This window comes from Mus caroli, unplaced genomic scaffold (genome assembly GCF_978045245.1).
Source record: "Mus caroli unplaced genomic scaffold, Mus_caroli_1 scaffold_20, whole genome shotgun sequence".
Taxonomy (NCBI): domain Eukaryota; kingdom Metazoa; phylum Chordata; class Mammalia; order Rodentia; family Muridae; genus Mus; species Mus caroli.
The window spans coordinates 7,954,614-7,977,854 of record NW_028227275.1 but is presented as its reverse complement, the minus strand read 5'-3'; the positions used below and the strand labels follow the sequence as shown (position 1 = coordinate 7,977,854).

General features: G+C 51.4%; 1 protein-coding gene across 5 annotated transcripts in view; it reads left to right on the top strand.

Moving 5' to 3' along the window:
• Positions 1 to 1,344: 1,344 nt before the first annotated feature.
• Positions 1,345 to 23,241, top strand: part of Mxi1 (MAX interactor 1, dimerization protein) — a 62,350-nt gene continuing 40,453 nt past the window's right edge. For 2 of the 5 annotated variants that reach the window (XM_085833824.1, XM_021152103.3), the window contains exons 1-2: positions 1,345 to 1,886; positions 21,858 to 21,990. In XM_085833824.1, the coding sequence (XP_085689950.1) occupies positions 1,613 to 1,886; positions 21,858 to 21,990 (407 nt within the window). In that variant the 5' untranslated portion in view covers positions 1,345 to 1,612. Of the gene's footprint in view, positions 1,887 to 3,953; positions 4,157 to 19,844; positions 20,105 to 20,851; positions 20,961 to 21,857; positions 21,991 to 23,241 lie in introns of those variants that run through there. The other 3 variants (XM_021152106.3, XM_021152105.3, XM_029472515.2) reach the window with 3 other exon arrangements.

Sequence of the window (23,241 nt, the reverse complement as noted above, 5' to 3'; positions counted from 1 at the left end):
TTTTGCAAAGAAAATATTCTTTGTTAACAAAGTTTCCATTTTCAGTCTATGTGACAAAAGTATAGGGAAGTGTCTCTGGGCTGGTGAGGACAGGACACAACTCCAGGGGGCAGCACAAGTCCAGGTCCCCTTACAAGGTCAGTCTGGGTAGATTCCTTTTAGAACTGTTTTCCAGTGAAGTGCAGAAAAGTCTTGTTTACCTCATTCATTCTGACTTAGATTCAAGTTACATCAGCAAAGGGGGCCTAGGTTCCAACTGAGAAAGATCTCACAGAGGGGCTGCCATTGTGGCCCAGTGTGAGAACACTTGCCCAGCAGGCACAAAGCTTTGATCTTCAGGAACAAAACAAAACAAAACAAAAATTCTTAGTATGTGCCCAAGATGCTCTAGGTGTAGTTTTGACTTAGTTCACGCAAGCATCTTCTCAGAGGTTTCAGGGATGTGCAAATTTTGACCAGGAAGGGTTAGAGGATTTGATGTGTTCAGTCTGCATGAGTAGACCAAGAACTCTAAGCCTTCTATGCCAGGCTATCTAGGTGTCTCCCACACTCTGGTCGGGCAGGCCTGGTGGCTCCCAGTGGCAGCAGTGAAACTGTTTGAGGGAGTAGGGATAAAGGCCCCAGGTGTGGGAGTGGGGAGTGAGGGAAGGAGGGAAGAAGAAGTTCCTAGGCTGCCACTTCTATCTAGGGGGCACTCTGTCAAGTGAAAGGGCAGGCAGTTGTAGTGCCGCCCTGCTGTGAGCTTTGCACAGCTGGACTGAGTGAGTGTGGAGAGATGCTCACATCTCCTCCCCCTTCCTGGAAAATAACTTTGCATTTGAAGGGTTGCAAAGGAGTGGGTAAATCTGAACCCGGACAGGGTAGCCTGGAGACTTCCTCTGCCTGTGTGAAGGTACACACAGGTGTGTATGTGTGTGTTCGCGCGCGTGAGGGGTCATGTGTAAAATATTTGTGTTGGGAGGAGTTCCTAGTTACATGTGATGTTTCTATTCTTCCCGTCAGAATTGGGCTTTTATTGTTTGATTTTGAAATAAGGTCTTCTTAATATTTGGCTCAGGCCTTGAATTTAACTTTTATTTAAAAAAAAAAAAAGGCCTAGCAGCTATCATTTATTGGGGACCTCCTATGTGCCAGGCATTGTGCTGAATTTATTTTTCTGTAAAGAAAAATTGCTTTTATCCAGGTCCACCTAGAGACATCTGAGTATTTTTTTTTTTCCCATTCGTATTAAAGCACAGTGCTGTCCACGCAGCTAGGATTTGCGGAGAGGCGGGGAAGGGTGCTGGGATAGGCAGGGGGCGGGCCCTGCCTCCCTAGCCGCCACCATTTATTTTGACCGGTCAGATGGCGACAGGCTCGCACTAGGACCCAGGCGCCACAGCGCCTCCGTCCGTCCTGTAGGTTCATTCAATCTCCCATACACACAGACCCACACAGCGAGAGCGACACACACTCACACTCACAACCGCACGCAGCGAGGCTCGGGAAGTCAGGCCGGCTCCTTGCCCCGGTGCCTCGGTGACTCCAGCAGGCCGGGTCTCCCAGGGGCCCTGCAGCTCGGCCGGCCGCGCAGCCCCGGACAAGGAGCAGCTCCGCGGACCCCCGTGCCTCCATGGGCAAACGCGGGCGGCCGCGCAAGGAGGCGCGCTGCGAGGGCGCGGGGCTGGTCCCCGTCGCGCCCCCGGCCATGCCCCCGGCCGCGGCCGCGCCCCAGCCCCCGGCGCAGCCGGAGGAGCCGGCGGGGGCCAAGCCCCGGTGCCCCTTCTCGGACATTTTCAACACCAGCGAGAACTCGATGGAGAAGCACATCAACACTTTTCTGCAGAACGTGCAGATTCTGCTCGAGGCAGCCAGCTACCTGGAGCAGATCGAGAAAGAAAACAAAAGTAAGTTTGGGGGCCCCCGACTGCTCGCCTGCGTCCAGCTCTTTCTTTCTCACCCCCTTGTGCGACCCCTGTCGCTTGCTCGGCTCGCCGCCCCCCCCCCCCCCGCAACACACACACACACACACACACACACACACGTACCCTCGGCAGTAAAGCCGATGACACCGGAGAAAGGACACGCACGCACGCACAAAGCTGCTAAAGATGTAACAAAGACAGCGAAGGGGAGAGGGAGCCTGTCGGTGCCTTGGTCTGTCGGTCTCCAGCAGGCCCGGAGGACGGCCTGGCCGAGGAGTGGGGGAGTGTTGTTGTTTGCTGACAACTGGGCTGAGAGGCTGCGAGCTCGTCTCTCCGAGGTCGCCTTTCTTCCCTTTTTTTTTTTTTTTCCTCCTTTTTCTTTCCGGAGCCTACTCCGGCAGACAAGTGTTTTGGTTTGGTTTTGGGTTTTTTGTTTTGTTTTCTGTTTTGTTTTTGTTTTTTGTCGCTCGTTCCAGGGTTGGGTGGGGATGAGAAGCTGAAAGTTGGAAACCGTTTGCGGAGCTCAGGGCTTCCCGAAAAAAAAAAAAAAAAAAAAAAAAAAAAACACAGACACACATTACAACAATAACAACCGCCACCACCGAACAGCTCTCCGCGCCGTGGACTCCGGCTCTTCTTCCTGCCTACTTCGTTTCTCCTTCCTTCCACAGCAGGACTAGGCTCAGGCCATCGTGTCCACAGACCCAGTTCCCCTGTGCCTCCTTGGCTCTGGGATGCCACGGCCTCTGGTCCCCTCAAAGAAACAGGCCAGAGGAACCAGGCAGTGCCGGCAGCCCTCCCTGGACCTGCGGTCCTGCGCGCGCTGGGGTAGGGAGGGGGGGACTTGGCGAGGGGGACGTGGCTAAAAGCAAACTTTAGGATTCCGCAGAAACAATAGTTGGGGGAAAAGGTGTGGGCTGTTGTGTCCATTTTCTTTATTTTCAGAGACGCACAGGGCAAGGCAAACGCCTTACAGGGTTCCGTCCTCCCCCTACCCCCCTCAGTCCCCCCAGGTGGAGACCGATGCTAGGAACCCCACCCGGGCCTGGGCTTCCTCTCTGTATTTGTTTCATTTTTGTCCCTGCCCGTTGGAACCCCCAGCTCTCGCCAGGCATTCGACTCAGCAGCACCCTAACGGGGGCAAGCGTGTGCTGCGTCTCCAGCACCATCAGAATAATAGCTGTGAGAAGGAAGACCGGGCCAAGGGAGAGAAAGACTCACAGAGAAGAGAAAAACGAGATGTGTAATCTGTCAGAACAAGTAGGAGATCAATGAGAGAGAGACCCGATTGCAACGTGTCAGGTCTTGCAAGACCCCCCCCCCCAAACACACACACACACACACACACACACACACACCAGCCCTCAAAACACAAAAACACCTTCCCCAAATACACCCGGGCCTTTAGGGTTAAAGTAACCGAGTATCGCCAGCGCAATTTGTGGGGACAGGGTAAGACCAAAACAAGGATTTCTGTTGGGAGGTCTGTGGTGCGATCTTTTCTTTCTCTGTCGCCTCTTTGCTCCGAGTGCCTGCCTGGCTTGCCAGAGGCACATCGCCGTCAGGCTGTGTAGCCGAGTGGCTGAGCGATTATTCACCCGGGTGTGTGTGTGTGTTGGGGTGGGGGGGGGTGCACTCGTCTGGAGAATAGTTTCTGAAAAGCCCAGCTAGTAGGGAGCTGGGTGAAGAGGTGGTTTTGTTTGGTGTGTTTGCTTTTGTTGCAGGGGGAGGGGCGCGATTTCTTTAGTCGTCCCCCTCCCGGATCCCCTCTGTCTCTGGAGTCTGTCCCGTGGCGCCGACTCCGACCCGGGGGGGGGGTGCACCCAAAGAGGGCACCTTGGCAATATTCATCGAACCTCATCCCCCACCCCCACCCCCGCAACGAGGAATATTAAGGAGGTAGCCAGAGATTCCCCAGCCTCTCGTGTCCCCCCCCACACACACACTTCATACCCGCAGACAATCGGAGACCTACCCCCCCCACCCTCCCCGCGCCCTGGCCGCCTCCACCTCCTTGTTTACCCCGTGTCGGGGCTCCGGCGTGGCCACTAGTCACGTAAGCAGAGAGCCGGGCGCGCCCGGCTGGGCTGCCCCGCGCGGGGCGGGCCCGTAGTGGCCGAGCCAAGGTTCCAGAGGCCGGTGCAGTTAAGGGGCTTCCTCTCGGACCCTCTCCCTGGGTGTCCTCTCTGCCAGGCGGCCGGCCATGGAGAGGGGCTCGAGAGCCTCTGCACCCCAGTCAAAGTCAACTTCATGTGCGTAATCAGCCCCTCGGCCCGCAGCCCCCCTCCTCCGACCGGCTCCCCGCGGGAGTATTTTTAGCACTCTCGCGTCTTTTCGCCGCTGCTGTTTGGCTCGAAATGACGTGATGCCAACAGCCCCCAGATTTCCCCGAGAGCGTGGGGCGCTGCGCCGTGCCTGGCTCGGCTGCAGCGATTCGGCTGCAGGCCCTCGCTCCCTCCGCGACAGCTCACGCAGGCGAGGGTGACCCTCCCGCAAACTCCAGGAGACCACTCGTCGGACCCCCAGATTGTCCACCCTTGCTAACCGAAGCGGCTCACTCTGGCCACTTTATTCGCCCCCCACGCTCTTCCTCCCTCGCGCGGACTGGGTCCCCCCGGTACGGCAAACGCCGGGCCCTACATCTGTCTTGCTTTATTGGGGGCGCTTCTCCGCGCAGCGGGCGCTCGCCGTTGTTTTCTGCTCGCTGCACACAATGCCCGCGCGTCACGGCGGTCCGCGTGTGCACAGCAATAACGCGAGTCGGGGGGCGGGTCGTGCGTGCGCCGGGCTCGGGCACTGCGGGTCGCTCCGCGCGCGCGGGGCTTGTTTTGCTCCAGAGCTCTGCTTTCCGAAACGCTTACATCATTCAGTTGTTGGGGGTGGGGGGGGTTAGAGCTGGGCGTTCCGATAGGATTCCAGCATTTCCCTGCCCCAGGCTTTTTGGAGGAAGTAAAAACCCTCCCCACCTATGCTTTGTAGTTATTATGATGGGGGTGGGTGGCCAAGGTTTTGTTGTTGCTGTTGTTGTTTTTGTTGTGCGAGTCTTTTTTATTTTTTTTTTATTTTAGGTCACTACTGCAAAGGGTATGGCTGGCTGATTCAGGTGCACAAGCTCCCCGCCTTCATTTCAGCGAGTTCCCCTGTAATCACTTGATCTCAGTTTCTCCGCCTCCTCCTCCTCCCCCTCCCAGCGCTAGACACATGGTTTCCACATGGAGACAAACTTCTTTCCTCCGACTGGACTTGACCTAGCTGTATCGTCCAGCCAATCGGCAGCATCCGCCTCTCGTGACGTCACGCGTTGCTGAGGCCCGAGGCTGGGGGGCGGAGCCAGGACGTGAGCCAGGAAATCACTAGGCGCTGTAGTGCAGCCAGCTGGTCCAGTCTTTTCTTAAAGGGGCTCTCTTCTCTTAGACAAGTGCCTGCCCTTTCGACTCCATTTCGGGTGCGCTGAGCTGTTTTTTGAGGTGCGTCGGTAGCGTCTGGTCACGCGTTCACACCTTTGGTTTTCAGTGTTTGCAAAGTACTCAACTTGGCCGGAGCTTGGCTTATTTTCCACTGTAGCCAGAACTCCTTTTTATTGCCTCTTTGAGGTTTCCGTACTGGGAGTGTTCACCAAGTTTTGGCCGCAGTGATGAATTATTTCCATTAGATGGGGTGATTTTTCGTGAGGGAGGAGTTCAAATACTCAGTGTTGACCCTGTAGTACATGCGAGGGAAGCAATTCCCTAGGGTAATATAGGTACAGTCTCCCGAAATGTCACCTGGTGTGAATCTATGAATCTCAAAAGCTTCCAGAAGTATTTATCTGTAGGCAGTGGCCCTGTTAGCCCAGACTTGGAAATAGCCTGTGACGTCATCACTTATGTGCAAGTCTTCGCGGTTAAGAGTGCACGCTCTTCTTACAGAAGGACTTGAGTTGCGTTCTCAGTGCCCACGTTGGGCATCTCACAGCCACCTGTAACTCAAGCTTCAAGGAGGCCCAAACCCTCTGGCCTCCACGGGGCTTTCTACAGATGTACACATAACATGCACATATAAGCCCTAAAAGCAAGTAAGCCCCCTCAAAGTGGAAAAAGTTAAGGTCTGGAGGGGAAAGACGGCTTTCAGTGTTTGGGGCAGGTCTTTGGAGGTGGCATCAGACAGGGAAAGTGACTAGGTGGGAATAGAAGCCACAGTTTACTTTCTGGTGTAGACTGCCTGGGTTGGAGGTAGGGTGTGTTCCTAGGGGAATGGGTAGGCCCCGAAACAGCTTCTTCCTGTTGGTGTAGGAAGCTGGTACTGGAAGTTGCTGCTGCGTGGTGTCATTTGGCCCCACCCTGCCTTCCTGACTTAATCTCCTCTGCCTGGACATGAAACCTCAACTCCAGTCCAGCAGGTCCACCAGCTTCACAGTCATGCCCCTGTGTTTGGCTCAGTGGAGGACGCCCTCGGTCTCCTACTCCGCAGGGTTTCTGTGTCCTACCCTTCCCTCATGACGTAGGCCGATCCCTACCCTCCTCCTTGAAGCCTATGGGCTGCTTCAGCTCACTGGGTGTCAATGTGGGGGTCAGGTTAGAGATGCTTGGCAGTCAGAAGCATCAGAGGTCCAAATTCCTACTGTTGTTTGGACGCAAGTTCCTCCCCCTCTCTGAGGCTGCATTGTGTGAACATCATGATAGCACCTCCCTTACGTCATCACTGAGCGACTGGGTCACCTGAGACACAGTGCATGCTCAATAAATGGTAACTTACGGGGCTGGAGAGACGGCTCAGCAGTTAAGGATCACAGTTCTGTCTCTGGCACACACAGCAAGCATGTCACAACTGACTTGGCCCTAGCCCCTGGGGATACAACACCTTCTTTTGACCTCCTTGGGTCCCTATGTGCATTTGGTACATGCACACACTTACACACACACACACACACACACACACAGACAGTCACATGTATACCTAATTGTTTAAAATGGAAATTCCCCTGAGCTCTCACAATCTTCTACTTGTTTCCCCTGTGTTAGCTTTGTCTCTGCAGGGAGAATAACAACATTTTGGGTGTGTATGAGTGTGGTATATGCAGACATTCAGTTGTGTGTTGGGTGTGTGTGTGTGTGCTTCTCTCGCGTGTGCCCGTGTGCTTCTCTCGCGTGTGCCCTGTGGAGGCCAGGGGTATTTTTTGAGACCGTCTCTTAATGAACTTGGAACTCAATGATTGGCTAGAATGGCTAGCCAGTGAACTCCTGGGATTTGCCTGTCTCTGCCCTGCCCCCAGCACTGAGGTCACTGATGGGCAATACCACACCTGGCTTGTACAGTGGGTGCTGGGGACCCACACTCAGGACTGCATGCTTGAGTGGCGGATGCTTTCCTTGCTGAGCCTTCGCCCCAGCCCGGTTATTCAGGCCTTACAGGACCAGAACACCTACAGTGTTTTCGTATGCATCATCTAGATAGTAGGTACTTGCTATAGATTTCTTAATGGGCTGCCTTTGCCATTTCTTGGCTATGGCATGTGATCAGGTTTGGAGATCAGAGACATGATCGAAGCTGGAAATGCTGGGTTCTGAGTGTTTGGGGGGGGGGTGGTCAGAAAGTCCAGGACCTGCAAAGTAGATAGTGGGTCAGGTTGTCTGGCTAGCTGCATCTACATACTGTCAACAGCTGTGATGGGAAGAATGAATAAGTCCTTGCTTAGAAAGACGGCTCTGGAGTGACTTGTGCTGAGACGGAGGGCATGAATGTTCAAACAGGTTACCACTCTACACAGGAGGCATCTTTGGATGAACCCACTGACTCATAATAAGCACCAAGTGTCTACTCTCTGATCAACTTCTTTCCCCTGCAAGCTCTGTGCGGTGAGTCACAGTGGGGTGGAGAGGTAGGGGGTTCATTTTCAGAAGAGATTGTAAAGATCATTGCTAAATCAGGCCCCCATTTTTGTCCATGTTTTAAACTGTGTTTTTGGATTTGGTGCAGGTTTAAAACATGGTAGATGCCAGAAGTAGACGAGAATGTCATTGTGGCTCTCGGAACTCCAGAGATTCCAGGTATTGGGCACCCGGTGAAGGGGACCCAGGGGCTGAAGGTGAGACTTTAGGAAACTAAGGAAGTTGAATTGAGCTGTTGTTGCTATGGAGGTCAGGGAAGGAGGCGCCATCAGCTACAAAACGGAAGCAGCTCACACGGGATGGACTCTTAACTCCAACACTCTCCCAGGGCTCACCCAGGAAGGGGTCTTCGTTTGGAGATGGCTGAGCAAACATATAGAGATGAAACTGGGAAACAGAGGGTGCCAGCATAGCCAAGCTGTGGCTTCCAATCCTACTGCATACTTCCAGTGCTGACTCCCAAGGGTTAGCATGAGGACCAGCCGGGAGTTCTCTTCTCTATAGCGTGCACAATTTTATTACCTCTACTTTGCAGCAGGAGTTGAAGACTTGAGGTGCAGGGATGCTGGGTAACTTCCGCAAAGATCATGTGCCTAGTAGGTGGTAGAGCTGTTTGCCACCGGGCCTCCAGCTCCAGAGCCCATATACCCTCCACCGTGTACACGTGTACTCTTTTTACAGCTAAGGAATGAAGTCCGGGCGGATTTGAAATGACTTGCTTAAGGTCACCTGGCAACATGAAACAGGGCTGGTATTTGGAACACCCTGTTAATTTTCCAAAGCCTTCCTGTACACACCTTGTGTAGAAAAGTGGGACGTAAGTCAAGAGTAGCCAACCAGAGAGGGTTGGTTCTCCCCCACCCCTAACCCCCTCCCCGTTCTTAGTTATTCAACTCTCCTGGCCTTAACTCAAGTTCAGGGCTCCTAGGAAACACTCACTACCCACTCCTGTTGCCTTATCCCAAGTCTGTCCTGTGCGCATATTAGAGGACCTAGGGCTGTCGCTATGGTACTGAGGCCAGCAGCAGGCTCATCAAATGCTGAGTCTTTTGCCAAAAAATAAAATAAAATAATAAAAAAATAAAAAAATAAACAAATAAAAGAGCCCGGTCCCATTGGCCACCAAGATTATGATTTGCATTAGTCATTGTGGATTATACAGTTTTAGATCCCCCTGACTCTCCACCCCACCCCCTGCTCCTACCATCACTTTCTATAAATACAGTTGGATAAATATTGATTTAAACTGGGTTTCTGGAGGAGAAATACATGCTTGCCCTAGCTTGGTTTTCACTTAGATACCACCAGCATGTCAGGCCTGGCACACCTAACCCCACACGGCCCTGGCTTCCAAGTGACCCGTTTTGGGGAGGTGAGTTGTGGTTTTGTGGCTTTTCAGTTTCTTTTTCTTTAAGGAAGAGAAGTGGGGGAAGAAAAGAATCAAAAAGAGACAAGTGAGTAAGAGACACGACCTTGCTTTCAGCGCACAGGAACCCCGTTCTTTTTTGCCCTCTGTTTTCAGTTTGGGGTTTACAGGAGGCAGGTGCTAAAGGCAGTATCTTGACCACAGGGCATGCCAGAAACCACAGAGCATCCTTACTACAGAGCAACGAGGCAGAGGCCCAGAGAGGGACAGTGGCTTGCCCGCAGTGACACAGCAGAGGCAGAACAAGGCCTTTCTGTGCAGTATTCTCATCTGCGTGATAGGAGACTGGGTCATAGATAGAGCCCCAAATAGCTTTTGTCTTACAGGTCAGGTGCTCATAAACTCAGCAGTTCTCAAGCCTGGTTTACTGAGCCCAGGGTGTGTCTGGTTATTGCAAAGGTCATTGCAACATTCTCTGTAGTCTTTCAAAATGAAGCTAATTTGACTTTGCTGTACTAAGAAAAATATTTTCTCTCACAGATGAGGGGTGGCGGGGAAGGAGCCAGGAGCCGATGACACTGGTGGCCATTCTAAGCTTGAACAAGGACATTGGGTGGGGTTCTAGACTCAGAGTCTGAGGAAGGGAGAGAAGAGAGGAGAGGGAGGGAGACAGAGAGAGGAAGGGAGAGCCTGGGATGGGCGTGGAGGGGGACCTACCCTCTGGATCTTTTCTAAACTTATGGCAGCAACTGCCTCCGACCCCATTGTCTCTGAGCAGCCTGGCCAGAGGTCTTAAAGCCCTCAAAGTCTGGCTTCATTTCTCTGGCTCAGACCAATGGGCACCTGCCACTGTTATCCTGGGCTGGAGGCTCAGTCTTTGTTTCCTCATCTGAGCAGGATGCCGGGCTGGGCCCCTCACTTGTGAAACAGTTTGAAAGTTCAGGTGACTCTTGCTTTAAGCAACAAAGTCTCCAGGAAACACATAAACAGGATCCCTTTCAAAATATTTTAGACCAGAGACATTCCTCTTGAAGGCTTTTGTGGCAACTGCTTTACTAAGACAGAGAGAGTTACATTGTGGAACAGGAATTTCTCCCTAAATCAGTTCTGTGCATTAGCCCAGTTCTTTGTTAAACTGTTACTTAAGGAGTTTATATGTACCATAAGGTTAGCACGGTGCTGGGTTCTAGCAGTTGGTACCTTCACAGAATGTATGTTTACTCAATTTCAATGTCTGGATTAAAACATTTTAGTTACCCTTTAAAAAAGGGGGGGGGGTCTCATGTAGCCCAGGCTAGCCATGAAAGATGGCTGAAGATGCTTGTGATTCACCCTATGCTTGGATTCTAGGCATTCTGTTATGGGGTGCTGGTGTCAAGCATGGTAGGCAAGTGCCCACCAACCGAGTGAGCCACATCCCTACTCAGGAGCTCAGTTGTCTCAAAGTGAATCCCAGCCACCAGTGCGGGGCAGGATCTGACTTGAGGTTTGTGTCTTTGGCTCTATGGACATTATGGATAGAATAAAAACTCATCCTGAGGTTCCAAAAGGAGTTCCAGCCAGACACAGTGGTGCACGCCTTTAATTCCAGCACTCGGGAGGCAGAGGCAGGCGGATCTCTGAATTTTAGGCTAGCCTGGTCTACAGAGTGAGTTCCAGGACAGCGAGGCCTATACAGAGAAACCCTTTCGTGTATATGTGTGTATGGGGGAGGGGAGAGAGGGAGGTCTTCCTGTGTGCACTCCTCTTCCCTAGCCCTCAGTGAAACATTTAAAATGCTTGGTGATTTTATGTTTGCCCCCTTAACATCAACAGATCTGGTGGGTCTTCTGCATTTGAGGGTCCTCTTTACCAGTCACACTACCCTTCCACTGTCCAGACAGCATGCCCTTGGCCACCCAGCTCCAATGTCTCCTAAGAGACTGAAGCACAGACAATTACAAAGATACCCACCACGCTGTCCTGAGGGAGGACGTGATTAGGAGAATGCAAGCTTAAATCAAAAAGGAGAGATTTGGCCTATCAAGTAGCTGAAATGTTTTACTTTGTATATCTATTGTCGCTACAAGGATGCAAGAATGAAGATGGTTTAGAGTTCTAATAGGCAATCCATTGAATTAAAGTAGAGGGCAGGCCCAGGCTATGTAACTTCTAGCCACTGGTGGCACAGAGAGCTGGTGTCTTCCTTGTTTTTATCTCTGAGGTGCCAGAGCTACAGAATGCCCCCCACTCCACCCCCAGTTACCTCCGATGGCGGCCTGCTGGTCCCTGTCATGTCTCTTAGTCTCTTAAACTCAGAGTGCCTTGAATACAACTTTCCCTCATTCTTTTTTTTTTTTTTAAACCAGCCATGGAATTTAGCTTCATGCAACAAGAAATATCTAAAACGGCCGGGAGCCAAACTCTGCGTGGTGCCCTGAGAGAGTGAAGACTGTCTGCTCTTTAGTTCAGGTGCATGCTCTGGTTCTGGTTTATGTATTAGCCAAAGAGAAAACAATGCACAGTTCTAGGCTGTCCCCCCCAGGGGTGTCTGATACTCAGTCTCCCTCCCAAGAGACAAGTGCAGGCTCCTTCCTGTTCTCTGGAGGAATGATGCTAATGCCCGCCTTTTACTGAGCATTTACTGTGTGCTGCACAATGCTGAGTGCTCTGCATTAAGTCCTCATAAGCATCCCATAGGCATTTTTATAGCTGCCCAGAGCATCAGCTTAGCAGGGCTGGCTCACTTTCCCAAGGCCACATGCTAGCAGCAAGAGGGCTGGGACTTAAACCCACTGTTCTTCCTTGGGGGATTGGGAGAGAAGCCTTAGGGAGCGCCAAGATAACAAGAGGCAAGAGACTGGAGTGTTTGAGTTACAGGCTGAGGGCTCCAGGAAGATAGCTTCCTAGAGGGACTTCCTTTTCTCCCCATTCATCCTAGGGTGGAGAGAAGCAGCCAGAAGCTCCCAGGGTTTAACCAGCATTGACACAAAAGCCATTCCCTGGAGGCTGATGGTCTGTGGGGGGCGGTAGTTTTGCTTTCTTGCTTGCTTATGCCACCTTGCCAGCACCCTCTGAGAAACTCACCGGACCAGTAGGGCACCTGTAGCACCAGAGGCTGTCTGTCTGGGCTGTGGATCCACACCCTGCTAGGCTCCAAGACTCTCTGGGACGCCCCAGCTTGTAGGGCAACTGGGCTGGCCGGGGCTTGGCGCCAAGGGCTTCCGCTGAGAAGGCAAAGGATGAAGGCAGTGTGGATTTCCACCATGGGCTCGAGATCCCTCCCAGTTGTTGCAGGGACAGTGTGGCCCAGATGGTTCCTGTCGGACAGCACAGGGCTAACTTCCTTCTGTGCCGAGTAGAGCTCTAGAAACAAGAGTAATGTGAAATATAACTGGATTCAGGTTACTCGCTTGTCTTAAAGTCTTGTTTCCTGCCTTGAGTAGGACAAAACCCAAACTCCCTGCCATACCTTTCGTCCGTGGTTTTCAGAGCATCACGATGCTCTTGGATGGGTACCCTTGCCTTCCCCTGAGGCTTGGCTGCCCCTGCTCCATCCCCTATCTGCTAAGTCAGAGGCTGCGTTTACCACGCTTCATCATCACTTAAACATTAGTGCGTTCACCATGATTTACAGCGTTTTACTTGTTTATCGTCGGTCTGTGTGTCAGAAGATGAGAGCCCTGGGGACAGGAGCAAGCCTTTCTCAGCAGCGCAGAGCATTTGGCAAGAGGTCTGGGGCATATTTGCTGAATGATGAATTTTCTGAGCTAGCTTTTAACAAGAACACTATTGTACCCGTTGTGGTGGTTCGCAGCTAGAATCCCAGCCCTGGGAAGGCTGAGGCAGGAGGATTTGGGGTTTAAGGATAGGGTGGGATACATAGCAACTTTTAGGGTAGCCTTGGCTACATAATGAGACCTTATCTTGAGAAAAAGCCCCCAAATAAAACAAAAGCTGAGAGCTATGCTCAGATGATGGTAAATAGTCTAGAATATTGCAGGACTTAGAGCATCCTTGTTTCCTGCCTGCTAAAGGTTATGGGAATCCCATTCTAACACATCCCAAAGCCGCCTAGAGGAATTGTGAGACTATTGGCCAATTTTTCCTAGCCAAATGTGTGTGGGGTGGTGGGTGGGGTTGGGTAGTGTCCAAAGATCCGGCTTTGAATCTAGTTGCTGCTCCTGTGCCCTCGAGCAAATTCTTTACTCTTTCTGAGCTTCTTCTGTCAAACAAAAATCTTAGAAATTGAGGGTTAAAGAGCTGACCATAGGGGCTGGAGAGATGGCTCAGCGGTTAAGAGCACTGACTGCTCTTCTGAAGGTCCTGAGTTCAAATCCCAGCAACCACATGGTGGCTCACAACCACCCGTAACAAGATCTGGCGCCCTCTTCTGGCGTGTTTGAAGACAGCTACAGTGTGCTTACGTATAATAAATAAATAAATAAATAACCATAGACGCAGTGCTGCGCATGCGAGCATCTGAATGAAAATGGCCTCCTATCCTAGGGAGTGGCGCAACTTCAAAGGATTAGGAGGTATGGCCTTGTTGGAGCAGGTGTGGTCTTATTGGAGGAAGTGCGTCACTGGGGCGTGGCCTGCAGATCCAGATGTGGAACTCTAGGCTGTATGCCGCCATGCTTCTTGACGTGATGATAAGGATCAAACATTTGAACTGTAAGCCAGCCCCAATCAAATGTTCTCTTTTACAAAAAGAGTTGCCGTAATCACGGTGTCTCTTCGCACCAATAGAACACTGATTGACACACGGTCGCATGGTAGCAAGTTGGTGGGTAAATGGATTCATTTTGTTCTAGGCCCTCTGGAGACTCCTCTAACATTCTAGAGTCAAGGTTGGAGCTGAAAGTGAGGGTGAGGTGACGTCATTCATATCTGCAGACCAGTAAGAGCCTGTATTTTTATTGTAACTGCTGCACCTGAAGCAGAAGGGGCTGGGCATGTGACTTAGTGCCCAGTCTGTGCCACCAGGAAAGGGCTGTGATATAAACAGAGGGCAGGGTGCAGGGCCACTCCAGGCCAATTCCTCAAAGGGGTTAGGAGGGTGATGGGAACTGGGGCCATGGCGGACTGTAAGGCCCAGTCTTAGCAGTGGGGTTGGCCTTTGGCTTTTTTTTTTTTTTAAGTTTAGTTTAGTTTGTTCCTGTTTAAGACAGGGCCTTACTACCTAGCCCTTCTGGCCTGGAACTGCTATGTAGACCAGGCTGGCTTCAAATTCACAGAGATCTACCTGCCTCTGCCTTCTGGGATTAAAGGTGTGTCCCAAGACATTCAGCTCCTTCTTTTTTAAAAAATGTTTTATATATTATTTCTAATGGCTTTAAAGTCAAGTTGCTTCTAATTGGGACGGGGGATGGTCAGTAGGTAACTGCCAGCTGTCGCCAGCACTCGCACCAAAGTCTGCGTGGCCCAGTGGCTGTGTGCAGAGACAGGAGGATTACTGTCTTTGTTGGCCACTCAGCTCGGCTGAAAACTAGCAGGCTCCAGGCTCAGAGATGCAGCAGGACATGATAGGAGAGGATACCCGAGGTCCTCTTCTGACCTCTGAATGGGTGTGCATTCAGACGCCTGTGTGCAGACAAACACACACACAAGTAAGGAGTTAATTTGTTTGTTTGTTTGTTTTTAAAAAGGTTCTTTGCACTAGCAAAATCTGATAAATGCAACAACCAAATAGCTAAATAAAAGCAAGAAGAAAGAAAATTAGCTGGGATGGTAGCGCATGCCTGCTGTCCCAGCACTTGGGGAAGCAGGAGGAACAGAGCATTCAAGGTCATCCTTGGCTGCAGAGTGAGTTTGAGGCCAGCCTGGGCTACATTGGACTTTGCCTTAAAACAAAACAAAAATTGCAATGTATTCATTTTTGTGGTGTTGGGAATTGAATCCTTGACCTTGGAAGGCAAGGCAAGCTTTAATCACCGAGCAGAGGCCAGGTTCTATGCACAGGTGTGGCTGACATCATGATATCTACCAGCAGAAATGACTATAAAAACAAACTACAGGGGAGGATTCGGTGACACCAGCGTCAAAGGTCTCACGAGGCATTCCAAGAAAGGCAGCCGCAGAGACCTGGGGGTAGGAGCTACACAGAGGGACCCTGAGGTTGGGTCTGAGGCTTGTGGTCATCATGGCTAGAGAAGCAGCTGGCAGAGTAACCTTTCTTTAGGGAAAAAATGAACCTTGAAGAGAAAAAGGCAGATTTGGGGTGCCTTGGGACCCTTTAAGAATGTAACTTAATCCGGACATTTAAAGCATTGAGGTTGGGGCCCCACAGGTCTAAAAGACCAGAAAACTTAGGTCCACTTTAGTGTGTGTGTGTCGTTCCATTTTCCTTTCTTTTAAACATGAGTCATTCAGAAACGAAAATTCTAGAGATGAGAAGGTAGCATATAGCTTTAGGCCCAGGTTTCAATGCCAGCTTGTGGCTTTTGGTATGTGGACATTCTTCTCTGAACCAAAAAAGATGGACACTTACACTGAGAAGTCAGCTTAAGGAGAGAGACGTCCACAACACAAACTGTGAAACATTTGGGGGCAACGTTCATGGGACACCCCTTTGAGTTCCTTACCACACCACCAGCCCCTTGGTGCCCCCCACCAGGTCTGGGGTTCAGGTGTGTTCTCCAGGATGAGCAAGCAGGGCACTTAGCAGTGCACATTCACTGAATCCTGCAATGCAGACTGCCTCGATCCAAGTATATGCAAAACAAACAAACAAACAAAACCCCACAAAACAAAAACAAACAAAAAATCAGAAGGAAGGGGATATTTGAGAGTTTAGTTCACCATTATAATCACCGAAATAGCCTTAATAAGGGCCATTTAATAAAATGTAAAAAGCCCTTGGCGGCAAGGGGGAGGAGGAATGGGAGGGGGGGGTGTGAGCGGGAGCGGGGACAATGACTGAAATTTTACATATATATCCCTTTTTTAAGGCAAGAGATGGGTCAGGATGGAAGTCAAGTAGAGCTGTTTGAGCCTTTGCCAGTGGTCTGATCTCACTAGAAAAACTGGAGTTAAAAACAAGAAACTTCCACATTCAGCGATCTGGGATTACCCACCGCCTCCTTTGCCGCTACCCCCTCCCTGCCCTCTCCCTGTCTCCCCAGCCTGGGCACCTGGGTCGCTTGGTGCGTTTCCATGTGGTTGGGAAGTCAGCCGGCAGCCCTGGCGACTGGAGCCCTGGGAGACGGCAGCCACCTCTCGGGTTTAGCATTACGTCATCCCTTTAGACCCAAATTTATCTCGGCTGCACACAGCCCCGCAGCTCCCGAGCTGCCGCCGCTGACTTGAGAGCTTACGCACCAAGTTAGACAAGGCTGACTCACTGGGCAGAGCCAAGGTTTTCCGTGGCTCTTCACGTTTCTGGGCCCTGGGGGAAGAGGAGGGGAAGAGGCTGCTGTCTTTCATGTGGGAGCGGGGTGAGGGTGGAAAAATGGATAACTGTTAATACAGTTGATTTCTAGGACCTCAAAACTCAGGCCCCCTTGTCCAAACCTTGGTTATCTGAAAGCCTTCCAAGATTATTGTTGAAAGCCGTGCCTACGCGATAAACACTTTGGAAATTCGGAACCTGAGCCACCCCGGGTGTCCCTAACAATGACGATGGACTTGTAACTGAACTCGACCTTGCCTCCCTTCTCCGTGTCACCTGTCTGCATGCAGAACGATATGCTAATCAGCCTCCACGTGTGCGTTTGCAGGACATCACTTGGAAATTTCCATCTGCTAAACTGAGCTAGCGATTGAAGGGGCAGGAAGGACCCCATGAGAGCTTGGCCTGCTTCTTCCCCATCCTCCCTCGATAGCGGCAGTGCCCCGGGACTTTTGCAGTTTTCAAATGGAGAAGGGGGTTGGGGGCAATAGAGGGAGAGGAAGAGAGAGACAAAGAGACAGAGACAGAGAGACTGACTTTATTTACTGAGAGGGTGGAACTAGAGTCTGGGAACGTCCCAGCTCTTGAATCTATAGACTTGAAACCCTGCTTTCACTATGTTTGTAGTGCAAATTGGCTTCGTCTGAACTAAAGCAAAGCCATGGCTGCCTCTGGGCTCCCCCTGGCTAACGCAGAGCTTGGTGTGTGTGTGTGTGTGTGTGTGTGTGTGTGTGTAGGTTTCTGTACATGTATCAGCCCATTGTCACCAGGCCAGTGCCTTTCCTCATGTGCAGGTGGCCTCTTGGTGACTCTTGTAGGGTCAGCTGTGACACCTATAGAGCCTTTTATTGATGACCTTCCATTTGGCTCTATAATGTGATCAACAAAACCAATTGGATTTTCAGTTCCTGGACATTTTTAGGTTTTTACATAATTTCCCAATTGCATGCCACACAGGTTTTGCCCGTCAGTGGGTACTTTAGACTCTCAGGTGCTATGAAAGTGACTTACATTCCCAGAGCCCTTGGAATTTGGAATTGAATACTTTTAAGTAGTTCTGCCCGTGGTAAAGTGACCTTTTAGACTCATCATCTGTCTTTTCTTCCTTCTTTCTGACCCAGAGAGTGTCTCACAGCACAGCCCTGACTGACCTGGAACTCACTAACTCAGTGTATAGACCAGGCTGGTCTTGAACTCTCAGAGGTCTGTCTGTCTGACTCTAGAGAGTGCTGGAATGAATGGTTTGCACCAACACACCGGGCTCTTAACCTCATAGGTTTTATTTTCAGCTATAACAGGTGTTGTGAGTGAAGGTTTTTGTTTTTGTTTTCTGGGACAGGATCTTTCAATGTAATCCTGGCTGTCCTGGAACTCACCATAGAGACCAAAACTCATAGAAAACTGCCTAGAAGCCGGGCGTGGTGGCGCACGCCTTTAATCCCAGTACTCGGGAGGCAGAGGCAGGGGGATTTCTGAGTTCGAGGCCAGCCTGGTCTACACAGTGAGTGCCAGGACAGCCAGGGCTACACAGAGAAACCCTGTCTCGAAAAACCAAAAAAAAAAAAAAAAAAAAAAGAAAACTGCCTAGATGTGCCTCCTGAGTGCTGGGAGCCACCACACTTGGCAGAGTGAATGATAGAAAAGGGGGGAAAAGTGAGAGACAGAATTTCTTTCTACCTCTATCTAGTAACGTCCTTTGCTGCGATGGGGGTGGTTGTTACCAGTACACAATGGGAAAACCCATATGGCCTAGCCAAAAGCTAGAAAAGTCCCCCACCCCTACTGTGGCCTGTGAATACTTACTTCTTCTTTTGGGTCTCCCTGAATTTGACGAATATCCATTTCTTAAATGTTGTGCCAACTGTAGTATTTAAAAGGGCTGGCAGAATTTCGCAGCCTGTGACCTCACTGGAGATACTTCATTCGCCATTAACATAACCACAGGAAGGGGACGTTGTCTCCTCACCAAGAGCTCTGTCACTTTGGACATCCCCCAGCAGGTCAACAGGATCAGAGTGAGGCAGACTGGCTAGTTTCCACAGCTCCCAGTTTGCTCCTAGGGCAGGCAGCGCCTCCAGCCATCTTGTGTTTCCTTCCCCCAGAAAGTTCTCAGCCAGCGGTGCTTTTGTGCCCCAGGGGATGTGTGGCAATATCTGGAGGTATTTTGGTTGTCATGCCCCAGGGTGGTGGTGTGAGACTGGCATCTAGTGGGTGGGGGATAGGGACGCTGCTGAGCATCCAACAATGTACAGGACAGAACCCAGCTCCAAGGAGGAACCATCGGGTCCAAAGCATCACTAGTGCCAGGGTTAAGACATCCATTTGAAGGGGGACATAGGAAGAGGATGGTGACTGAGGGCAGTACGTGGCTGCTTTTTAGTGTGCTCCCTGCTAGTTACTGTCCCTGATGTCAGTTACACTTCAGGAGAGGAGCCTGAGAGGAGCAACCATCACCGCTAGAGCGCACTGGGCGATGAGATTATTTCAGTTAGACTTCACAATGAAGCTTACTGAATATGTGTTTCCTGGGAAAAAGTCTGGTTCAGTGCCTGGCACGTGTCTGGCCTCACCATCATGCATACGTGGAAGAGATAAATCCATCTTATATAGAAGGGGAAAAGAAGCTTGGAGTCCATATAGCCAGAGCTCCGATTTGAACTGAGGTCAGTATGAATCCAGTACAAAGTCTTTATGTCCTTTCCCTGTATCGTTAGAACAGGTTTTCAGTCTAAAAACACTAATGGTATAGTGGGGGAAGAATCAGTTCCAAAAGAAGAAGGGACTAGAAAAACCTTTTGTCAGTGTCAAAACTGAGGGAAAGAAGGACCAAATGGATGTACTCTCTGGCTCTCATTAAGTGATCTCATGTTTTTGAACAGTGATTTTTATTTTTATTTATTTATTTATTTACTTATTTACTTATTTATTTATTTTTGCTTCTGTGGCCCTGCCCTTTGTAGTTGTTAGAGAACCGAGGCATTGAAGTTCCACAAGAAAGCAATAGAGAGAGGACTCTAGGCCCTGAGCGCCATTTAAGAAATGAGTCTCCTTGGGAGCAGACCCAAGTCTTTTCCTCAGAAGCAAAGTCATGTAAATTTTTAGCCTTCCCATCCTTGGAACCAGGAAAGGAAAACCAAGGAAAGACTACATCTCCCGGAGGCCATCGCGGAGTCCGCCATGCGCAGGCGTACTGAGACGGCCTGTGTCCCTCGGCACCCGACGCGCACTGGCGGGGGGTGGGGGGGAGGCGGGACTACATTTCCCAGGGGGCAGCGGAAGGGGCGGGCGGGGCGGGTCTTGCCGCTGCTCCGGTCCCTCCCCCGTGCTCGCGCGGAGAAGTAAACAAACCGCGCGCGGGCTGCAGGCGGCGCGGCGGGCGCGGCGGGCACGGCTAGGGCGGCGGAGAGCGCGCCGAGCCGGGGCCGAGCTGGCCCGCCCGCCCGCCGCACATGTCCGGAGTGGTCGTGGGACTGTAGCCGTCTGTGGCGCCTCCTGTCGGCTGGGGGCGGGAGCGCGGAGCCCATGGAGCGGGTGCGGATGATCAACGTGCAGCGCCTGCTGGAGGCCGCGGAGTTTTTGGAGCGCAGGGAGCGAGGTAACGGCTGGACGCCGTCGCTTCGACCGCCGCCTCGGGCTCCGCGCGTGGAGTGCGGCGTGACTGGCGCGGCTGGCGAGGGGAGGTGCGCGCGTGTGGTGTTGGAAGTGCGTGCACCGGTGAGGGTGAAGCGCGCCCCCGCGCGCGCGCGTGGGGAGAAATATGCGTGCGTGTGGGGTGCACGCGCGTGGAAGTCCGCGCGCGGTGGGAGAGGTGGGTGCGCCGGGACGGTGGGGGTTCTTGCTCAGGAGTGCAGGTGAGTTCCGGAGAGGAGGCGTGCAAGAAGCTCGCGAGCGAGAGCAGGCGTGTGTGTGCGCGCGTGTGTATGTATGTGTGTGCATGTGTGCATGCATGCGTGCGTGCATGAGGTGTGAGCGAGAGCTTGGGCAGAGGAGAGGGGTCCTTAGGGGAGGACCCGTGCGTGGCTCTGGGCTGCAAGGGAAGGGACTCTCGAGTCGCGCAGGGGCGGCTGCTGAGCGGACCCGAGGAGAGGGCGGAGGGCGCTGGACCAAGAGCTCTTGCAACTTGAGACTGCACTGGAGACTGAAGGGGGTGGGCGCTGGGGAGGTGTGGGTGCGGGAGGCGGAGCCTGTGCGAGCCGGGGGAGGAGTGGGGTGGGAGTTGATGCCCGCCGAAGAGCTGCGGGAGGGGCACAGTGCTATTGTGAGCGTCCGAAGTGCAGCGAGATGGGATTGCCTTGGAGGTGGAGGTGGAGGTGGAGGTGGGTGGAGGAATAGGGAGACTGAGGAAGGTATTGGAGCGCGAAGAGCCTAAATGTTGCTGTCAGGAGAGAGCAGGTTGTGATCGGAAGAGTTGGGGCACGCAAAAATGTGGAGGCTACAGAGGCACCGAAGAGGTGACTGTAGTTAAACCAAGGGTTTTCTGTTTGTTTTTGGTTGGTTGGTTGGTTTTGGTTTTCGGTACAAGGTTTCTCTGTGTAGTCTTGACTGTCCTGAAACTTTATCTGTAGACTAGGCTGGATTCGAACTCAGAGATCGCCTGCCTCTGCCTTGGAGTGCAGGGATCAAAGGCGTGCGCCACCACTGCCTGGCTGGTTTGTTTTGTTTTTAAGACAAGTGAAATCTTTTGGAGTGAATGGGTGGGGGTCACTGGTGTTAGGAACTAGGATTTTAAAAAAGAATTCTTGGTGCTGGAGAGATGGCTTGGCCGTTAAGAGCCCTTGCTACTGTTTTTGGAGACCCAGGGTTAGTTCCCAAGCACGCCTGTTGGGCTGTTCTTTGCAATCTGTAGCTCCAGTTCCAGGAGATCCGTCGTTTTTCTGGCTTCCCAGAAAGCATGCATACATATGGTACACATATATACTTCTGAACACTTATGTACATGTAAAAAAAAATGAGCCTTAAAGAATTCTTGGGGGAAAGGGTTTTGGAAGGAAGGAGAAATTTGCTTTAGAAGACGTTCAATATACTCTCTTGGCAGTAGGCTGGGTCTGGGGTATGTCACCAGATTCATCTCCAGACATTGAATTGGGTTTTTTTTCCCCTTAGGTTAGGGTCTTGCCACGTAACTCAGGCTGGCCCTGGACTTGGGATCTCATCTCAGCCTCCTGGGTGCTGGGATTAAAGGGATGGCTAGACAGCAGGATTTTATCTTATAACCAGAGCGTAGGCACATTTTACCTTTTCTACTTTGGAAAAAAAAATGTGTCAGGACAAGAACTTTGGATCTGTGGGTCTGTGCATTTGGGTGTGTGTGTTCATCTTAAACCTTGTTCTTCTCTTACGGTTTTTAGAGTGTGAACATGGCTACGCCTCATCGTTCCCCTCCATGCCGAGCCCCCGGCTACAGCACTCGAAGCCCCCACGGAGGTTGAGCCGGGCACAGAAACACAGCAGTGGAAGCAGCAGCACCAGTACTGCCAACAGGTAGGGAGAGGATGGCGGCGGCAGTGGGGAGGCGGGCATTAGGGAGCACCTAGGGAGCAGGAGTGGAGGGGCTCAGACTCCGGGCTAATCCTATGCATCTGCATCTGTTTTCTCTCTAATGCCAACACCAGAGCACACCACCCTGGCTCTGTATGCAGAAGGAGAATATAATCCCACAGAGGAGATTGAAATTGCAGTGTCCCCCATCCCTAGAGGAGTGTGAGTGGGGACTTGGTGGCCTGCACCCATGCTCGCAGCCACAGGCTGAGAGGGACCTTGGGTTTTCATTTCTCTCCCCAAGTTTACGGCAGTCCGAGAAGAATTTTTTTAAAAATTAGAAATGGCCCCGGCAAGATATAAGAGAATCCAGGGCTTTGTTAAAGAAATAAAAATACCTAGCTCTGTTCATGGGCCTGGCCCGTTTGTTAAGGAGGAGGGGGAAGGACCGTGCTGTAGAAGAACATTTGAATCTTACTTAATGGAAAGTGATTGGTACGGAGGTTGTAGAGCAGAAAATAAAGAAGATGCGTGTCCTCCCAGGGTGCCTCGCTTTCCCAGAACACGCGCTGAGACGTAACCGACTTCCGCTTCCGGAAGAGTCTGGCTGACTCTTCAGTATTCTGGTTCTAGAAAGCCAGTAAATCCCAAGGATTTGTGTCAGTATGCAGTTTTCAAGAAGCCTTCCTCAAGAGAAGGATCTTTTCCCACTGATAAGAGGAAGTTAAAGGAGACCTTTCTGTCTCATCCTGTGAACATTGTCTAGAGCATGGAAACAGAATGATTCACTCGGCTGGGATTCGGCGCTCCAGCCGGGTGGCTCGGGCTGAGGCAGTTGAGGACACAGTTATTGTCCAAACTCTCCCTGCAGAAAACCTTAGGCTCCTGTAGATAACAGTTGCAAGTCATGGGTTCAGATCTTACCACGCTTCCTCTTGACGTCCCCGAGACAAACTCAATTCATTTCCTTGCCTTTATTTGTGCCTTTAGAGCAGTGTGCATTCTCATAGTTTGGTATTTTTTAAACTTCAATTCCTAAATTATAAAAATAGCCTCTAGTCTAATATGCTGTATTTATTGGTGAGTCTAGATGATCTTTTTTTTTTTTTTTTTTTTTGGTTTTTTCGAGACAGGGTTTCTCTGTGTACCCTAGCTGTCCTGGCACTCACTTTGTAGACCAGGCTGGCCTCGAACTCAGAAATCCGCCTGCCTCTGCCTCCCGAGTGCTGGGACTAAAGGCGTGCGCCACCACGC